General features: G+C 62.2%; 3 protein-coding genes across 5 annotated transcripts; 2 read left to right on the top strand and 1 right to left on the bottom strand.

The window, feature by feature from the left end:
* The first annotated feature begins 8 nt into the window (after positions 1–8).
* Positions 9–3172, top strand: DDAH2 (dimethylarginine dimethylaminohydrolase 2). 3 transcript variants are annotated; one of them, XM_036413952.2, is made up of 7 exons: positions 9–374; positions 1072–1431; positions 1516–1615; positions 1739–1812; positions 1937–2056; positions 2503–2652; positions 2861–3172. In XM_036413952.2, the coding sequence occupies exons 2-7, from the start codon at positions 1135–1137 to the stop codon at positions 2975–2977; spliced, it is 858 nt and encodes a 285-aa protein (XP_036269845.1). In that variant the 5' UTR covers positions 9–374; positions 1072–1134; the 3' UTR covers positions 2978–3172. The 3 variants fall into 3 exon arrangements, with proteins under 3 accessions (XP_036269845.1, XP_036269844.1, XP_045428868.1); XM_036413951.2 differs by having other exon boundaries at positions 1072–1615; XM_045572912.1 differs by having other exon boundaries at positions 1079–1615.
* Positions 3173–4817: 1645 nt separating this feature from the next.
* MPIG6B (megakaryocyte and platelet inhibitory receptor G6b) lies at positions 4818–7150 on the bottom strand. The gene is made up of 7 exons (XM_045573167.1): positions 7009–7150; positions 6774–6828; positions 5971–6521; positions 5791–5881; positions 5487–5527; positions 5277–5356; positions 4818–5156 (listed from the first exon to the last, which is right to left on the bottom strand). The coding sequence occupies exons 1-7, from the start codon at positions 7148–7150 to the stop codon at positions 5052–5054; spliced, it is 1065 nt and encodes a 354-aa protein (XP_045429123.1). The 3' UTR covers positions 4818–5051.
* Positions 7151–7617: 467 nt separating this feature from the next.
* Positions 7618–10368, top strand: LY6G6C (lymphocyte antigen 6 family member G6C). The gene is made up of 3 exons (XM_036413966.1): positions 7618–7769; positions 9245–9355; positions 9774–10368. Exons 1-3 carry the CDS (start codon positions 7718–7720, stop codon positions 9986–9988), a joined length of 378 nt encoding a protein of 125 aa, XP_036269859.1. The 5' UTR covers positions 7618–7717; the 3' UTR covers positions 9989–10368.
* Positions 10369–13988: the final 3620 nt, after the last annotated feature.

The raw sequence follows: 13988 nt of genomic DNA on the forward strand, positions 1-13988 counted from the left end.
TTACTGCCTACCCATTGTCGCGTGGCCCTGGGGCCCGCGCTGCGTTCGCTGCCCAGCCGGCAGGGGCGGCCATGTCTGGGTGGGCCTGTGCGGCTCGCCGGGCGGGGCCAGTTCTGGGAAGGGGGGCGCGGGCGCGGCGGCGGGGCGGGGGCGTGGCCTGCGGAGCCCGGCCCTGTCCCGCTCAGACAATGCCCTGGAGCCGCCCGGCGCCGAGCCCCTGCCCCGCCGCCGCGACCGCCCCGGCCTAGCCGGGGGCTCCCTCCGCACAGCTAGAGCTCCAGCCCCCCAGGCTTGTCTCCGCCAACTCTGTCCCCACGGGGCTTGGGGCCCCGGCCCAGATCCCGGAGCGGCGGGAGTAGGGGTGGGCGTCGGAGGTGAGTCTGGAGCGGGCGGCGTCCCCGGACTGTGCTGGGGCCGGAGTCGGGGGGCCGGGCCCGTGCCTGCGCCGGACAGAGCGCGGGGGCCGGCGTTTGAGTTGCGGAGCTGCCTGGGGTGGACTTTGGGGGAGACAGAGCGGGCGGGAAGGGACGGGGTCCTGAGCCTGGAGCGGCGCCCGCTCCCCGGGGCCACGCCCCCGCCCCGCCCCCCCGGACCTCTCCGGTCCTCCGGGACTCGCGGGGCCGGGCCGGGCGCGCCGGGGTGGAGATGCTATTTAACTGCGGAGACTCTAATAATTCCTCCCTCCTTGCCCTCTCCCTTTCTGGTTTGGACCCCAGACTTCTACCCCCAGGCCCTCCCGGCTGCCTCCGGTCCCGGAACCCCGTGGGCTCCCGCCGTACTTGGGGTCCGCGCCGCTCGAGCAGCGGAGGGTTAAGGGGGCGGGGCCGCCGCATTTTTGGGGAGTGAGCGCATCCTAGCGGCTGCCAGAGGGGCGCCGGCCGGGGCAACAGGTGTTGGAGATGCCGGGGTCCTGCCCCGCGGCCGCCCCAGGAGAAGCGGGTCGCGGTGGTGCGGGCGCTGGGTGGGCAGCCGAGGAAGGCCTGCGGGAGGCGGCCGGAGGGAGACCCCGCGCTCTGACACCTCCCCACGCCCCTCTGGCTCTCTCCCCCGCCCCGTTCTGTCTCCTCGCAGACGGCTGACGTGAGAAGAGGAAAGGGAGAAGTCGGGCTGCCGGAGGGGCGGCGTGTGGATGGGATGGGGACTCCGGGGGAGGGGCTGGGCCGCTGCTCCCACGCCCTGATCCGCGGGGTCCCGGAGAGCCTGGCGTCAGGGGAGGGTGCGGGGGCCGGCCTCCCCGCCCTGGACCTGGCCAAAGCTCAGCGGGAGCACGGGGTGCTGGGCGGCAAGTTGAGGCAGCGGCTGGGGCTTCAGCTGCTGGAACTGCCTCCCGAAGAGTCGCTGCCGCTGGGACCGCTGCTTGGCGACACCGCCGTGATCCAGGGGGACACGGCCCTGATCGCGCGGCCCTGGAGCCCGGCCCGCAGGCCCGAGGTGACGCCGGGGGCGCGGGGAGGGGCACCCCAGGCTTCAGGGAAGAGCTGGGCGGGAATGTCTCAGTCCTCCTCCCTCCCTCAGGTGGATGGAGTCCGCCAAGCCCTCCAGGACCTGGGGCTCCGGATTGTGGAGATGGGGGACGAGAACGCGACGCTGGATGGCACCGATGTCCTCTTCACCGGTGAGGCCGGCGCCGCCCAGGAGCGGGGAGCGGGGCTGGGGAGCAGTTGGGAGGCCAGGCCCTCTGGGGTCTCGTTTCCCACGTTCCCCCTCCCCGCCCTTAACGCTCTGGCCTCGGGCGCAGGCCGCGAGTTCTTCGTGGGCCTCTCCAAGTGGACCAACCACCGAGGAGCCGAGATCGTGGCCGACACGTTCCGGGTGAGGGGCGGCCCGCCTCGGGAGGGGTGCGGGGCGCCGGTGGGAGATGCGGGAGCGGGCGGGGGCGGGGAATGTGGAGGGGGCTCTCACCTCCCAGTCCCTGAGGACTTGCCCCGTCCCCCAGGACTTCGCCGTCTCCACAGTGCCCGTCTCCGGCCCCTGCCACCTGCGCAGCCTCTGCGGCATGGGGGGACCCCGCACCGTGGTGGCGGGGAGCAGCGACGCCGCCCAAAAGGCGGTCCGGGTGAGCAGGGGCGGGGCTATGGGCCGGGGGCGGGGCTGGAGGCTCCGGAAATTGGCCCAGCCCCTGCCCTCAGGGCGCAGTTCATCAGTGAAAACCGGAGTACTGCCGACTGGGCACCAGAGACCAGGGGACAGAGTGGATTCACATTTACACGGTCTTCCAAACCCCCGCAGGCATCTGCGCTGTGACGTGAAGGGTGGTTGGGGCCCTGGCGGGGCCGGAGAAGGGGAGCGGGGAGAGAGGTTGCAGGTGGAAGGACTGCATGTGAATCTGAGGTGAAATTAGCAGAGGTAACCCAAGCGCATAGACGAGGGTCTGACTCGCAGTGTGTGCTGCGCCATGATTATTTCACCGGCGTCACTGTCCCAGCACTCAGCCCGGGGGCGGGCACCAGGCTCGGGTGCAGAGGCTCCGAGACTTGAGTGCTGCCCTTCCCTCCACACCAGGCCATGGCGGCGCTGACGGACCACCCCTACGCCTCCCTGACCCTCCCCGATGACGCAGCCGCTGACTGTCTCTTCCTGCGCCCGGGGCTGCCGGGGGCGCCCCCTTTCCTGCTGCACCGCGGAGGGGGGGACCTGCCCAACAGCCAGGAGGTGAGGGGAGGCGGAGGGGGGGACCTGCCCCACAGCCAGGAGGTGAGGGGGGGCGGAAGCTCCACCAACAACCAGGAGAGGCATCTCAGTCTTCGCAGGAGGAGGAGGGAGGGGTCCTTTCCTGGAAGCCTGAGTGGGACGTTCTGATGTGGCTGCAAGGGGCTGTGGTAGTCTCACTCCCATCTCCCCGTCCCATGTCCTCCTGCAGGCACTGCAGAAGCTCTCCGATGTCACCCTGGTCCCTGTGTCCTGCTCTGAACTGGAGAAGGCAGGTGCTGGGCTCAGCTCCCTCTGCCTGGTACTCAGCACACGCCCCCACAGTTGAGGGCCTGGCCTTGGGGTCTGGGTTGGTCAGGGCCAGGGCAGTACAGGGCGCAGAAGGGGAAGGAGGGTTAGAGAAAGGATGGTGAATAGTGGGAACAGGGTCCCAAGGTAGGGAGAGGGCATAGTGTGGGAAGAAGGATAGAGACCATGGGGTGAGTCTTCTCTCCCAAAATAATAAAACAGAACTGACCTTTCAGACTGGGCTGTGGCTGCTGTGTTATTGGGACGGAGGGACGGGCGGGACCGGGACCTGAGGCGGGAGGGGGGGTAGTGAGGGAAAGAGGCCTCTTCATTCCTCACGCCCCCGCTGGCACTCGCTGACTCATTGCCCAGCCCTGTGCCGTAGGTGCTTGGGCGCGAGCATGGGTGGGCCACTAACCGAATTTATCTAAATCTCAGGTGACTCAGAGATTGGTAGATTACTAACCTGCCCGAAGTTGATAGGAAGAAATAACACTTGCAGAAATATTAATTTTTATTCACTCAGTTACTGAGGCTTGGCAGTTCATGAAAAGGGCCAGTCTCCTGATTCCAGGGCACTCACAGTTCTCGAACATTGCTCCCCAACGGGAAGACGGTTGTGACGGAACAAGTCACGGGAGGCTGTTGCTATGAGAGACAAGGGGACTCCCCGGGCATCAAAGTGCATGCAGCCTCGGCTTCCCGGAGCCCGCACTTGAACTGAGTCCTGAGGATTAGTAAGAACTAGCCAGGCAGGCAGTGGAGAGGAAGGAGAATTGTAAGCAAAAGTGAAGAGGGCAGTGCCCGGCCAGAGGCACACAGCGGGGCCTGCGGGGTTCCTCCACGGCTGGCGGTGTGTGTGCCGTGACAGAGTAGGCAGCGTGCTGTGGTATGTGACCCACAGCCAAGGCCCCTGGGCCCAGGGCTGCGGTTAAGGAAAGAAATACTGCCGATCTGAAATACAGGCGTCAGACGTAGGTTATATTTGGGAAGGATCTACCTTTGGGAGGGGGGAAGGGGAAAAGCGTGAGGTGGGTTTCTGGGTGACCCAGGGAAACGAGGAGCAAACACTCCGGTGGCAGTGCTGGGCGTGGGGAGGGTGAGGGTTTGACGGTGACGTTGGAACTGGTGACGTGGCTCATCGTGTGACAGGAGGTGTGCTGCGTGACTCAGGCTCTGGCCTCGGCAAGAGGGAATGCAGAGTATGACGGCACGTTTGGAGTTCTGGACAGGCCGTATGGAGAATGTGGAGGGCCAGACAGACAGGGATGTCTGAGGGACAGTTCAGAAATCCCTCAGCTGACAGCTGAGCTGGAGCGTACTGGGTGTCATTGCCAAGGTGAGGGCTGAGGCCAGGTGATAGATAACTCCCCAGAAGAGGAAGATAAAAGGACAAGCGACAATGGTGGGAATACCATGGCGGTAGGGAGAAAGGAAGAGGAGTCCAGAAGGAAGACATCAGCATTAAAGAAAAGCAGCTTTATACCGGTTTGGCTCAGTGGATAGAGCGTCGACCTGCGGACTGAAGGGTCCCAGGTTCAATTCCGGTCAGGGGTATGTACCTTGGTTGTGGGCACATTCTCAGTGGGGGATGTGCAGGAGGCAGCTGATCGATGTTTCTCTCTCATTGATTTTTCTAGCTCTCCCTCTCCTTCCCCCTTCTCTCTTCCTTTCTGTTAAAAAAAAAAAAATCAATAAAAAATATATTTTTTAAAAAGAAAGAAAAACAGCTTAAAGAAGGAGTTATCAAAAGCCAGGCCGGGGGCAGAGTGCAGGAGAAGGAGGAGACAGGTGTATTCCGGGTTCAAGGAGCTGGATTGGAAGGGAGGGAAGAGGGAGCCGCTCTCTTGGAGTGGCTGACGCCTCAGTTAAGGTGGGAAACGCCTCGGTGAGCTTTAGGGGGGCCGGTGGCGAAGGAGACATGGAGGTTCCAGGTGCTGGGGCAGCTGAAGGAGAGCTCAGTGGCAGAGGCAGCCCGGAGCCAGGTCTCCTGACTCCCAGCCCAGTGCTCATTCTGTGCTGTGGTGCCTTCATTTCCGGGGAGTGAAGACGGAGAGGGTAGTCCTGGGGAGCTGGGAGCCCCAGCTTGTGACGTCAGGAGGAAGGGCTTTCCTTCAGACGACAACCGCGTAGATGGTGGAGGAGTCAGCAGGGGCCACTGGGGACAGCTGGCAGGGCCGTCTGAGGGCCGCGCGATCCAGGTCCGCATAGAGCAGGCTCTGCGGGGGGCAGGTGGGCAGCGGCTCGGAAGTCTGACTCCTTAGCAATCCAGGCCTGTCTCCCTGGGTCCGGATTTCTCAGGGCCCCTGGCCGGTGCCCCTCCCACCCCAAGCCCTCACCGACTCCTGGTCCAGGTCCCCCGCAGCCTTGGGCTCCTCGGCCTTTGCTGGTCTCTGGGGCTCGGCTGTCACTCGGGGGACTATGTGGGGGGGACAGAGCTGGAGGATTAAGAGGAGGTGACTAACTCGTCCGCTCCCCGCAGGGCTCGGACGAGGCCTGAGGGCTGGGGATGTGCAGGAGGGGAAAGGAACGGGCGGAGGGAGGCTCACCAGGTCTGGGGCGCGGCCGCGGCGGGCGTGGGGGTGGGCGCCTGTCAGGGCGTGAACAATCAGCTCTGAGAGCCACCAGGATCGCCTCCGGCTCCTCACCGCCACCCTGCGTTCTCGCAGGAGAGCGCAGGCCCCACCCCACCGTGCCGCCCGGCTCAGATCCTGCCTCCTGTTGAGCATCCCGAGCCAGCTCCACCCCAGCCTGTGGCTCACCCCCTTCTCCAAACCAAACCGCCACCACCCGGGGCTCCACCACCCAGGGCTCCAGAGCGGGCACGCCCCCGGCCCCGCCCCTCGAGCTCACCTGTGCCGCCACCAGACCGCGCCCAGCGCGCCCAGCGCCAGCACCAGCGCGGCGCCCAGCAGGGGGGTCAGGAGCAGGGGGTACACAGACCCTGGGGGCGGGGAGGGTGGTCAGCGGTCCGAGGGCAGACAGCTCGCTCTCCCTCTCTGTGGCCTGAAGCCCCGCGGAGGTTCCACCTACCCTGGCGGGGCCCGGAGCCCCCGCAGCCGGCCGCATCGCCCAGCACGCGGAGCACCGTGTGGCTCTCCTCCTCGCGGCGGCCCCTGCAGATGAAGGTGCCCGAGTCCCCCGCGCTCAGAAGCAGCTCCAGCCGCCGGATCCCCAGGTGGTCCAGGGCGCGCAGGCGGCCGGCGAAGGGCGAGGCGGGAGAGTCGGTGGGGGTCCCGCTGGCGGAGACGGACAGGATGCGGTGGCGGCCTTTGGGCAGGCCCCTGCAGGCCGGGAAGCTCGGCGCCCAGACCCAGCGGACTGGCTGGGAGACCCCTGCGCAGGAGAGATTCACCCGCTCCCCTGGACGGCCGTCCAAGGAAACTGGGGAGGAGGGGGCGGCGGTGAGGGCAGGCCCACGGGGAGGAGAGCCCCCTCCCGCCGTCCGGGGTCTCCCCACACCCTGCCCCGCGGCCGCCCCGCCCGGCCTCAGACTTGCCTCGGTAATGCGAGTTCCCCAGCGGGTCCCCTTGAACCCGCCACAGCAGCAGCGGCAGCAGTGGCAGGACCAGGGCCATGGCGGGCTGTGGCGGGGCAAGGAGGGAGTGAATCAGCGGAGGAGACCGGAGGGAAACGCGGGGGAGGAGCGGGCCCGCGGGTCTGGGGGCTGCGATAAGAGGGGGCGGGCCTCCGGGAACAGCGGGGCAGGCTCACGGCCTCAAACCACGCGGCCTGGCAGGACTCTGCGCGCAGCGGCTCCCAAGCTTTGGCTCCTGCAGCCCAGCAGGCCGCGCATCAGGAATGCTGGAGCTGCTGGGTCCAAACCTGCCCTCCACCGCCGGCTGCGGCTGCGGCTGCGAGCGCCGGCCTCGCCTCGGGCCTGTTGCTCGCCTGCAGAAGCACAAGCACCTGCGTGGCAGAGGGTGTGAGCACTGCACGCATCCTCCTGAACGCCCAGGACCAGGGCTGACGTACGGGAACACCAAGTACTTTCCACGAAGTGACTGTCTTACGGTCTGTCCTGTCAGCACGTGCTCCCTGCCTCTGTGCCCACGGGCCCTCAGCCCGCACCTCCCAAACCGCAGGCTCTGACGTCGGCCCCTCGCAGCAGGTGCACACGCTCCACATCCAGGGCCTCACGGGCCTTCACTGGACGGTGCACCCAGGCCCGCCAGCCCAGCCCAGGCCTCTGCTGCTGTGACATCATAGACATCCTTGGTGACACCTCAAACCCTCCTCCCTAGTCCTGTGGCTGAGCCGTGACTGGCAGACCACGTAGGAGCTGAATGGAGATTGATTTGGCTCTTTCCGTCCAAAACCTCTGCCCACGTTGACCAGTGGCCCCAGGGATCCAAAATTGGCAGTCCCCGTGGGCCACACTTACTGTCTATTTCCCAGGAGCCAGCAGCTGCTGGGGGGCGGGGGGGCTGTAACATTGCAGGCGCCTTTGGGGATGCCTCTTCTGAGAGCAGAGGACTGGGCAAGCATGGCTGGGGGGGGCCCGCCAGGAGGAGCACCTTGGTCTGAAACCAAGAACCAAAATGGCTCACCTACATTCCACCCCAATCCTGCCCCACCTCCCTCGCGTCTCTCCCGCCTCCCCTCCCCCACCCAGTACTGTTTAGCCCCTCCCCACCATAATGGGGAGGAGGGGCCACCAGAGGCAGGGAAGGGAGGGACGTTGGGAGTATAAAAGCAAAAAGGTCACTCAACTCCCAGAGCTGGGTCCCCGGATATCTGCTCTGTCAGCCGCTGTTGCCACCCCCTCAGGACCCGCACCATGAGAGGCCTTCTGCTGCTCGCCTTGTCGTCTTTGCTCTGCTGGGTCTCAGGTGAGCACTTGGGGCCCCAAGGACCTGGTCCACCCAGTCCAGACTTCATACCCGCCCCACCCACCACCCCACTACCCACTCCTCAGGATCCCAGCACCGGCCCCAATGGCTGAGCTGTGCTTCCGGCCAGGTCTCCCTGTGCCAGGAGCCTGGCTCCATTCCCGGCGCATGCTCCCCCTCCAGACCCACTCTTCTGTCAAGCCAGGGGCCAGTCCCCTTTCCCCCACTCCACGGAGCCCCTTCTTGGCCACCCTAATATCCAGTTCCCTTGCCGGCGCCCACCCAGCCCACCTGCTTTCCCCTCTCCCCAGCACTCGGCAGGGTGTCCTCCGGAGCCTCGGCGCCCGCCTGGGGCTCCTTTTGCACCCCACCTTCATCTGCTCCAGCAGGGACTTCCCACTCAGCCTCTCGAGCAGCAGCCTTTCCCAGTGCCTCCTGCTCCTCTCGGGGGCGCGTACCCCAGGGACACCAGCTTTCTGGAAAGTGCCAAAGACTTCTTAGACCCTCCTAGGGAGCCAGGGACATTTCCCCTCCTTCTGGGCAGGGAGTGCCAGGGCTGCTGCCCCAGGGCGGGGGCAGCCACAGACTTGTTCCTTGGACCAAATCCCTCCTTCACCAAACCTGCGTGCCCAGACCTTGCATTACTGAGGCAGACTGTGCTGCCGCCTCTGCTCCAGGCGCAGTGTGATCTGGCCCAGACAGTGCCCCTCTGGGAGAGCTCCTGGGGGAGGATCACTCAGGTCGGTGCCTCGGCCCACTTGCTCGGTGGGCACAGGCGTGAAGAGTAAATGGCTGAAGCTGGCCGCACATGCCTTCTCGCCAGCTTCCAGTTCCAAGCCACTTCTGCATGTGTTGTATCCTCCATGGTTTTTATTTTTATTTAAAATGTATTTTCATTGATTTCAGAGAGGGAGAAGGAGAGAGAGAAACATCAATGATGGAGGATCATTGATCGGCTGCCTCCTGCAGGCCCCCTCTTGGGGACCGAGCCCACAACCCGGGCAGGTACCTTGACTGGAATTGAACCCCGGATCCTTAGGTCCGCAGGCGGATGCTCTATCCACTGAGCTCAGCTGGCAAGGCTATGATTCTTATTTTGAATAGTTCTTCCTATTTCAAGTCTCTCCTGTGACCTCCTCTGGGTTCTTCCTTCTTCCCCACCGCCTCCACCCATGGAATCCTCACTTTCCATCTGGCCCAGCCCTGAGTTGCTGTTGTTGGTAGCAATGCCCTCCTGACTCATCCGCAGATGGAGTGGAGAGGAGAAAGGCAGCTAGGGTGTGGGCTGCTCACCGAGCAACAACTCCACCCTCACCCACTTCCACTTTTCCCCCGTCACTCACCTGCCCTGTCCCTGTCAGACCAAACCGGTCAGAACACCCATTACACTGGTTCTCCACCTTCCCCCCACCCCGAGCGGCTCAGCGCCAGCTGAGTCAGACACCCGTCACACAGCCTGATTTGTGTCTTCCCAGCTGACATTCGCTGTCACTCCTGCTACAAGGTCCCTGTGCTGGGCTGTGTGGACCGGAAGTCCTGCCGTCTGGAGCCAGGACACAAATGCCTGACAACAAATGTGTACCTCGGTAATCTGCCTTCTTTAGCGAGGACCAGGGGCCAGCGGGAGACTCTGTGGCTGAGGCTGAGGCCCAACTGGGGCTGAGGCTGAGCTGGAACAGAGAATGACAGCAATGAGAACTTTTGGCCAAAAGATGATCCACATTCTGTGTCTCTATGTGGATCGTTTCAATTTCTGTTCATGACAACCCTGTGATGTGGCTGTTATTATACCTCGGAAACAGCCCAGAGAGTGGCAGGAATAGGGCCAAGGCACCCCAGCCGGCAAGCGACAGGACGGGGCTTGGGAGAGACAGAGGAGAAAAGAAGGGGAAGCTGGGGCAGAACTGGGAGAAAAGGAGGGTGAGTGGGTGCATGGGGTGGGGAAGGGGCACAAGCATCCCAGGTGCCCATCCCGCTGACACCATTGCCCACTCCCACCCCCAGGCAAGATGTGGGTTTTTTCCAACCTTCGCTGCGGCACGCCCGAAGAGCCCTGTCGGGAGGCCTTCAACCAAACCAACCACAAGCTGGGCCTGACCTACAACACCACCTGCTGTGAGAAGGACAGCTGCAACAGCGCCGCCCCGCGGCCCGCCCCGGCCCTGGGCCTGGGCCTCCTCACCGCCTTGGCTGGCCTTGGCCTCTGGCTGCTGCACTGACACCCACTCCTCCCCGCCTCAGCCTCAGCCTCTCCCGTGTCTCCCGATCCCCTGGCTTCCCACAGTGGTCTCCCCTAGTTCCCTTTGCTCAGAAAAACATTTCTCTAGACCCTTCACATTTCTTTGATTAGACTGTGGTCTCCCTGTCCGTCATTCTACCCCACCCCTCCTCTCCGCTTTGCTCAGTGCCTTCCCCTGTCCTCCAGACCACTCCAGACCTTCCGCTGGCCCCCGAAGGGCTCCCCTTTGTGCTCTGCACTCCTCCGTGCCCTGCTGAGGGGGCCTTGGGGTCTGGGCCTGTCCCCGTGATGGCTCGAGAAGAGACCTGAGGACCTTGCCCTGCTCCCCTCTTTCCATTTTGAGTAATAAATGCCTGTGTCCAGCGAGTCGTGCGTTTATTGTCAGGAGCCCTGCTGTCCAGCTCCCACAGCCCCACCTGGCCCAGGACCCTTCAGGGAGTTCCCTGGCAGCTGGGCTGGGGCAAACGGAGAAACAGGTTTTTCTGGCCTCCACCCTCCCTCCCAGTATGGGGGTGGCACACAGGTCCCAGTGTTTGGAGACAATCCTTATCTCAAACGTAGGTCACACCTCTGAGGGCTGCCAAGAAGGAGCAGCCCTGCTTGAGGGCTCCCCAAAAAGGGTAGGAAAATCCCATGAGGATGGGACCCAGGACCCTCTTTGCAGGCGTCAGTCCCAAGGTTAGAGTCAGAGGCCCCCTGGCCGGGTTACTGAGTGAGCCGTCTAGCACAGGCTTCCATTCATCCCCTCTCAGTTCCAGAGTCCTACTGGGAGCCGCGCTGCAGGCAGGGAAAGGAGAAGCACCCAGACACACAGTTCATTGGTTCTGTGAGCCCCACTGAGCCAGCGCCGCTCCCCTGGGCGATCCTCATCGCTGAGGAAGGCTCTCCCTAGCAACAAGGGCCAGGCGTAAGGTAGGGCAGACTCTGCTTTGTCCTCTGGGGTTGGGTCGGATAAGGAGTGCATCACCATAACCCTGAAACTAGTCATGTAACTCCTTCAGCCCTCCCACCAACAGATGGAATTTTCCAGTCAGCTCTAGAGTGCTCCGTAGATTTTAACGGCTCCCAGAGGAGTGTGTGTCTCCTCACCTCAGACCTCCTTCATTCCCTTGCTCCCTTCTGGTTTCCTAGTCCTGCTCCCCTCTCCGGAGTCCCGGCAAGACCCAGGCCGGGCGCTGTCTGGCGCAGCCAAGACGCAGCCAGGGCACAGGTCTCGCCACAGCGCTGCTGCACAGGCCTCAGCCCTCCGCCTCCAGCCTGGTTTCCACCCACTGCAGTGACGGGCCGAGGCACGGTGGCCGCTGGTGGCCACGGAGGCTGAGGGAGACGGAGGCGGAGGTGTCAGCCTCCTGGCTGGACCACTTGCCTTCGTTCCGGGCAGAACAGACGGGGTTTCGAGGAGCAGGAAGGGATCCTCTGCTCCTCAGGAAACACCTCCCTAAACCAGTGATCAGAGTTCTCACACTGGCATCGTGCCCCCGGTGACGCCCTGTGCTGTTCTTGCCAAGAGCTCAGGACCTCGATCTAAATGTGAGAAAATGCCAGATAAACCCATGTTGAGGGACGTCCTATGAAATAACCTACCAGACCCAGCCGGCATGGTCAGCCGTTGAGCATCGATCTACGAACCAGGAGGCCACGGTTCATTCCCCGTCAGGCACATGCCGGAGTTGTGGGCTCCATCCCCAGTGTGGGGTGTGCAGGAGGCAGCCGATCAAGGGTTCTCATCATTGATGCTTCTATCTCTCCCTCCCTCTCCCTTTCTCTCTAAAATCAATAAAAATATTTTTTTAAAAGTAAAATAACTTACTTTCAAGGTCATGGAAGACAAAGACTCAGGACTGTCGCAGATTGGGGCGGTTAAAAAGACACGAGAGCCCAGGGCAATGTGGGCTTCTGGGATGCGCCCTGGGACTCTGGCTAAAGCAAGGGAGGCCTGCAGGCAGGCAGAAGCGCTGCACAGCGCCTTTGCTGGTTTTGATCATTGTACAGTTGGCCCGTGAACAATGAGGGTTTACACTACAGGTCACTTACATCAAGACCCCTCCCCCATAAGTATACAGTTGGTCCTCCTCTTCCGGGTTCCACATCTGCAGATCCAGCCAACTGCGGACTGAAAACAGGGCCGACTATGCGTTGTTCCATGCCATTTTATTATTTATTTTATTTTTGATGCCATTTTCTGAAAGGGACTTGAGCGTGGGGGGTTTTGGTATCGGCAAGGGGGTGGGGATTGTGTTCTGGAAACAATCCCCCTCAGATACCAAGGGACACTGGTACGTTTTGGGGGAGTCACAAGTTATACAGACTTTGAGCCGATGTGACACCGCTGACTCTGCGCGTGCCAGGGCAGCTGTACTCGGCCACGTGAGCTGTGCACTGGAGGAAGCAGGGGAAGGGTACACAGGCATTCTCTGTGCCATTTTTACAACTTTTTTGTCAATCTAAAATTATTTCAGATAAAAAATGTAAGCACACACCCCTCCCTGCTCCTCAGCTGATGCTGGAAAGTTGAATTTTTGTTTAATATTTGGTCCTTGCTCTCAAGGGACTGAGGTGTTTTGTTTTTTTATCTTACTTAATAACAGATAAACATGTAAACTGACACTACCTCTGCTATGCCCACAGCCAATCAGAATGAGTATGCAAAATAACCCAACAAAGATGGTGAGTTAATTTGCATATGCAGGCATAGAGCAGCCAGGAGGGTTGGGATGCCTGTGATGAGGGGGAGGGGCGGGGGCAGGGGGGGGAACGGGAGCGGTGCTCCCGACAGAGGTGAGGACTTGCCTGCTCCCAGGCAGCTGGGAGTGAAGCCAGGGGAAGAAAGGCCTAATCTTTTTCTCTTTTTTTTTTAAAGAATATTTTATTGATTTTTTACAGAGAAGAAGAGAGAGGGATAGAGAGTCAGAAACATCGATGAGAGAGAAACATCCATCAGCTGCCTCTTGCACACACCCCCACTGGGGTTGTGTCCGCAACCAAGGTACATGCCCTTGACCGGAATTGAACCTGAGATCCTTCAGTCCACAGGCTGACGTTCTATCCACTGAGCCAAACCAGTTAGGTCAGGAAGGCCTATTCCTGCACAAATATCATGCAACAGGCCTTTAGTTGCACATAACGACCGATCAACAGGCTGTGTGTGCAGAAGGCATGGGTGAGCGGGGACTTGCAGCATCGGGGACTTGGGTCACGCCGTCACACTCCATCACCAGGAGGCCTGGGGCCCGGCAAAGGCCTCTGCACGCCAAGGCCTGGGGGTCCCAGAGCCCCATGCGGCACAAAGGCAGGACCCCTGGCTCTGGCCTACCTCCTTGGGGCAATCCATCAAGGGTCCCTGGATGGGTGGGCGGGACCTACCTCTTTGGGGCAATTGATGGTGGGGCTCCCACACTGTGACAGGCACAGGCTAGGCTGTGGCACCCCCTGCCCTGAGTGCACAAATTTTGTGTACTGGGCCATATGTATTGACCCCCAAGTATATATATTGACTTTTTGAGGGATAGAGAGTTAGAAACATCGATGAGAGAGAAACATCGATCAGCTGCCTCCTGCACAGCCCCCACTGGGGATGTGCCCGCAGCCAAGGTACATGCCCTTGACCGGAATCAAACCCGGGACCCTTGAGTTCGCAGACCGACGCTCTAACACTGAGCCACACTGAGGTTTCTAACCGTGTGAGTGAGTGGGCCTATGAGATTCTGGAGGGCAACGAGGGGCAGGTGGGACACACGGACAGCAGACAGAGGTCCTGAGGGGCCCAGACTCAGCCTGACCCTGGAAGGTCTGCAAGCAGGAAAGCACGGGGCGGGGGTGGGGTGGGGGCGGGGGAGAGACAGGACTCACAGTTCACGGACAGCTTGCTCTGCCTGGGCTCGTTGGGGTTTGCCAGCGCCATGCGCAGGGGGCCCTCGCCCCAGCCGGTCACGGCTCGGCTCTGCCAGGGGCACTGCAGTCGAGAGGAGGCCTGGACCTGG

The sequence above is a fragment of the Pipistrellus kuhlii genome, unplaced genomic scaffold (genome assembly GCF_014108245.1).
Source record: "Pipistrellus kuhlii isolate mPipKuh1 unplaced genomic scaffold, mPipKuh1.p scaffold_m20_p_5, whole genome shotgun sequence".
NCBI lineage: Eukaryota > Metazoa > Chordata > Mammalia > Chiroptera > Vespertilionidae > Pipistrellus > Pipistrellus kuhlii.

Coding starts and splice junctions, on each gene's coding strand:
- DDAH2 (XM_036413951.2), top strand. CDS start 1,135: ATGGGGACTCCGGGGGAGGGGCTGGGCCGCTGCTCCCACGCCCTGATC. Junction 2,057..2,502: donor CCGCCCAAAAGGCGGTCCGG/GTGAGCAGGGGC, acceptor CCTCCACACCAG/GCCATGGCGGCGCTGACGGA. Junction 2,653..2,860: donor ACCTGCCCAACAGCCAGGAG/GTGAGGGGAGGC, acceptor GTCCTCCTGCAG/GCACTGCAGAAGCTCTCCGA.
- MPIG6B (XM_045573167.1), bottom strand. CDS start 7,150: ATGTCTATGATGTCACAGCAGCAGAGGCCTGGGCTGGGCTGGCGGGCC. Junction 5,357..5,486: donor GCGGCCGCGCCCCAGACCTG/GTGAGCCTCCCT, acceptor CCCCCCACATAG/TCCCCCGAGTGACAGCCGAG. Junction 5,157..5,276: donor GGGACCTGGACCAGGAGTCG/GTGAGGGCTTGG, acceptor TGCCCCCCGCAG/AGCCTGCTCTATGCGGACCT.
- LY6G6C (XM_036413966.1), top strand. CDS start 7,718: ATGAGAGGCCTTCTGCTGCTCGCCTTGTCGTCTTTGCTCTGCTGGGTC. Junction 7,770..9,244: donor TTTGCTCTGCTGGGTCTCAG/GTGAGCACTTGG, acceptor GTGTCTTCCCAG/CTGACATTCGCTGTCACTCC. Junction 9,356..9,773: donor GACAACAAATGTGTACCTCG/GTAATCTGCCTT, acceptor TCCCACCCCCAG/GCAAGATGTGGGTTTTTTCC.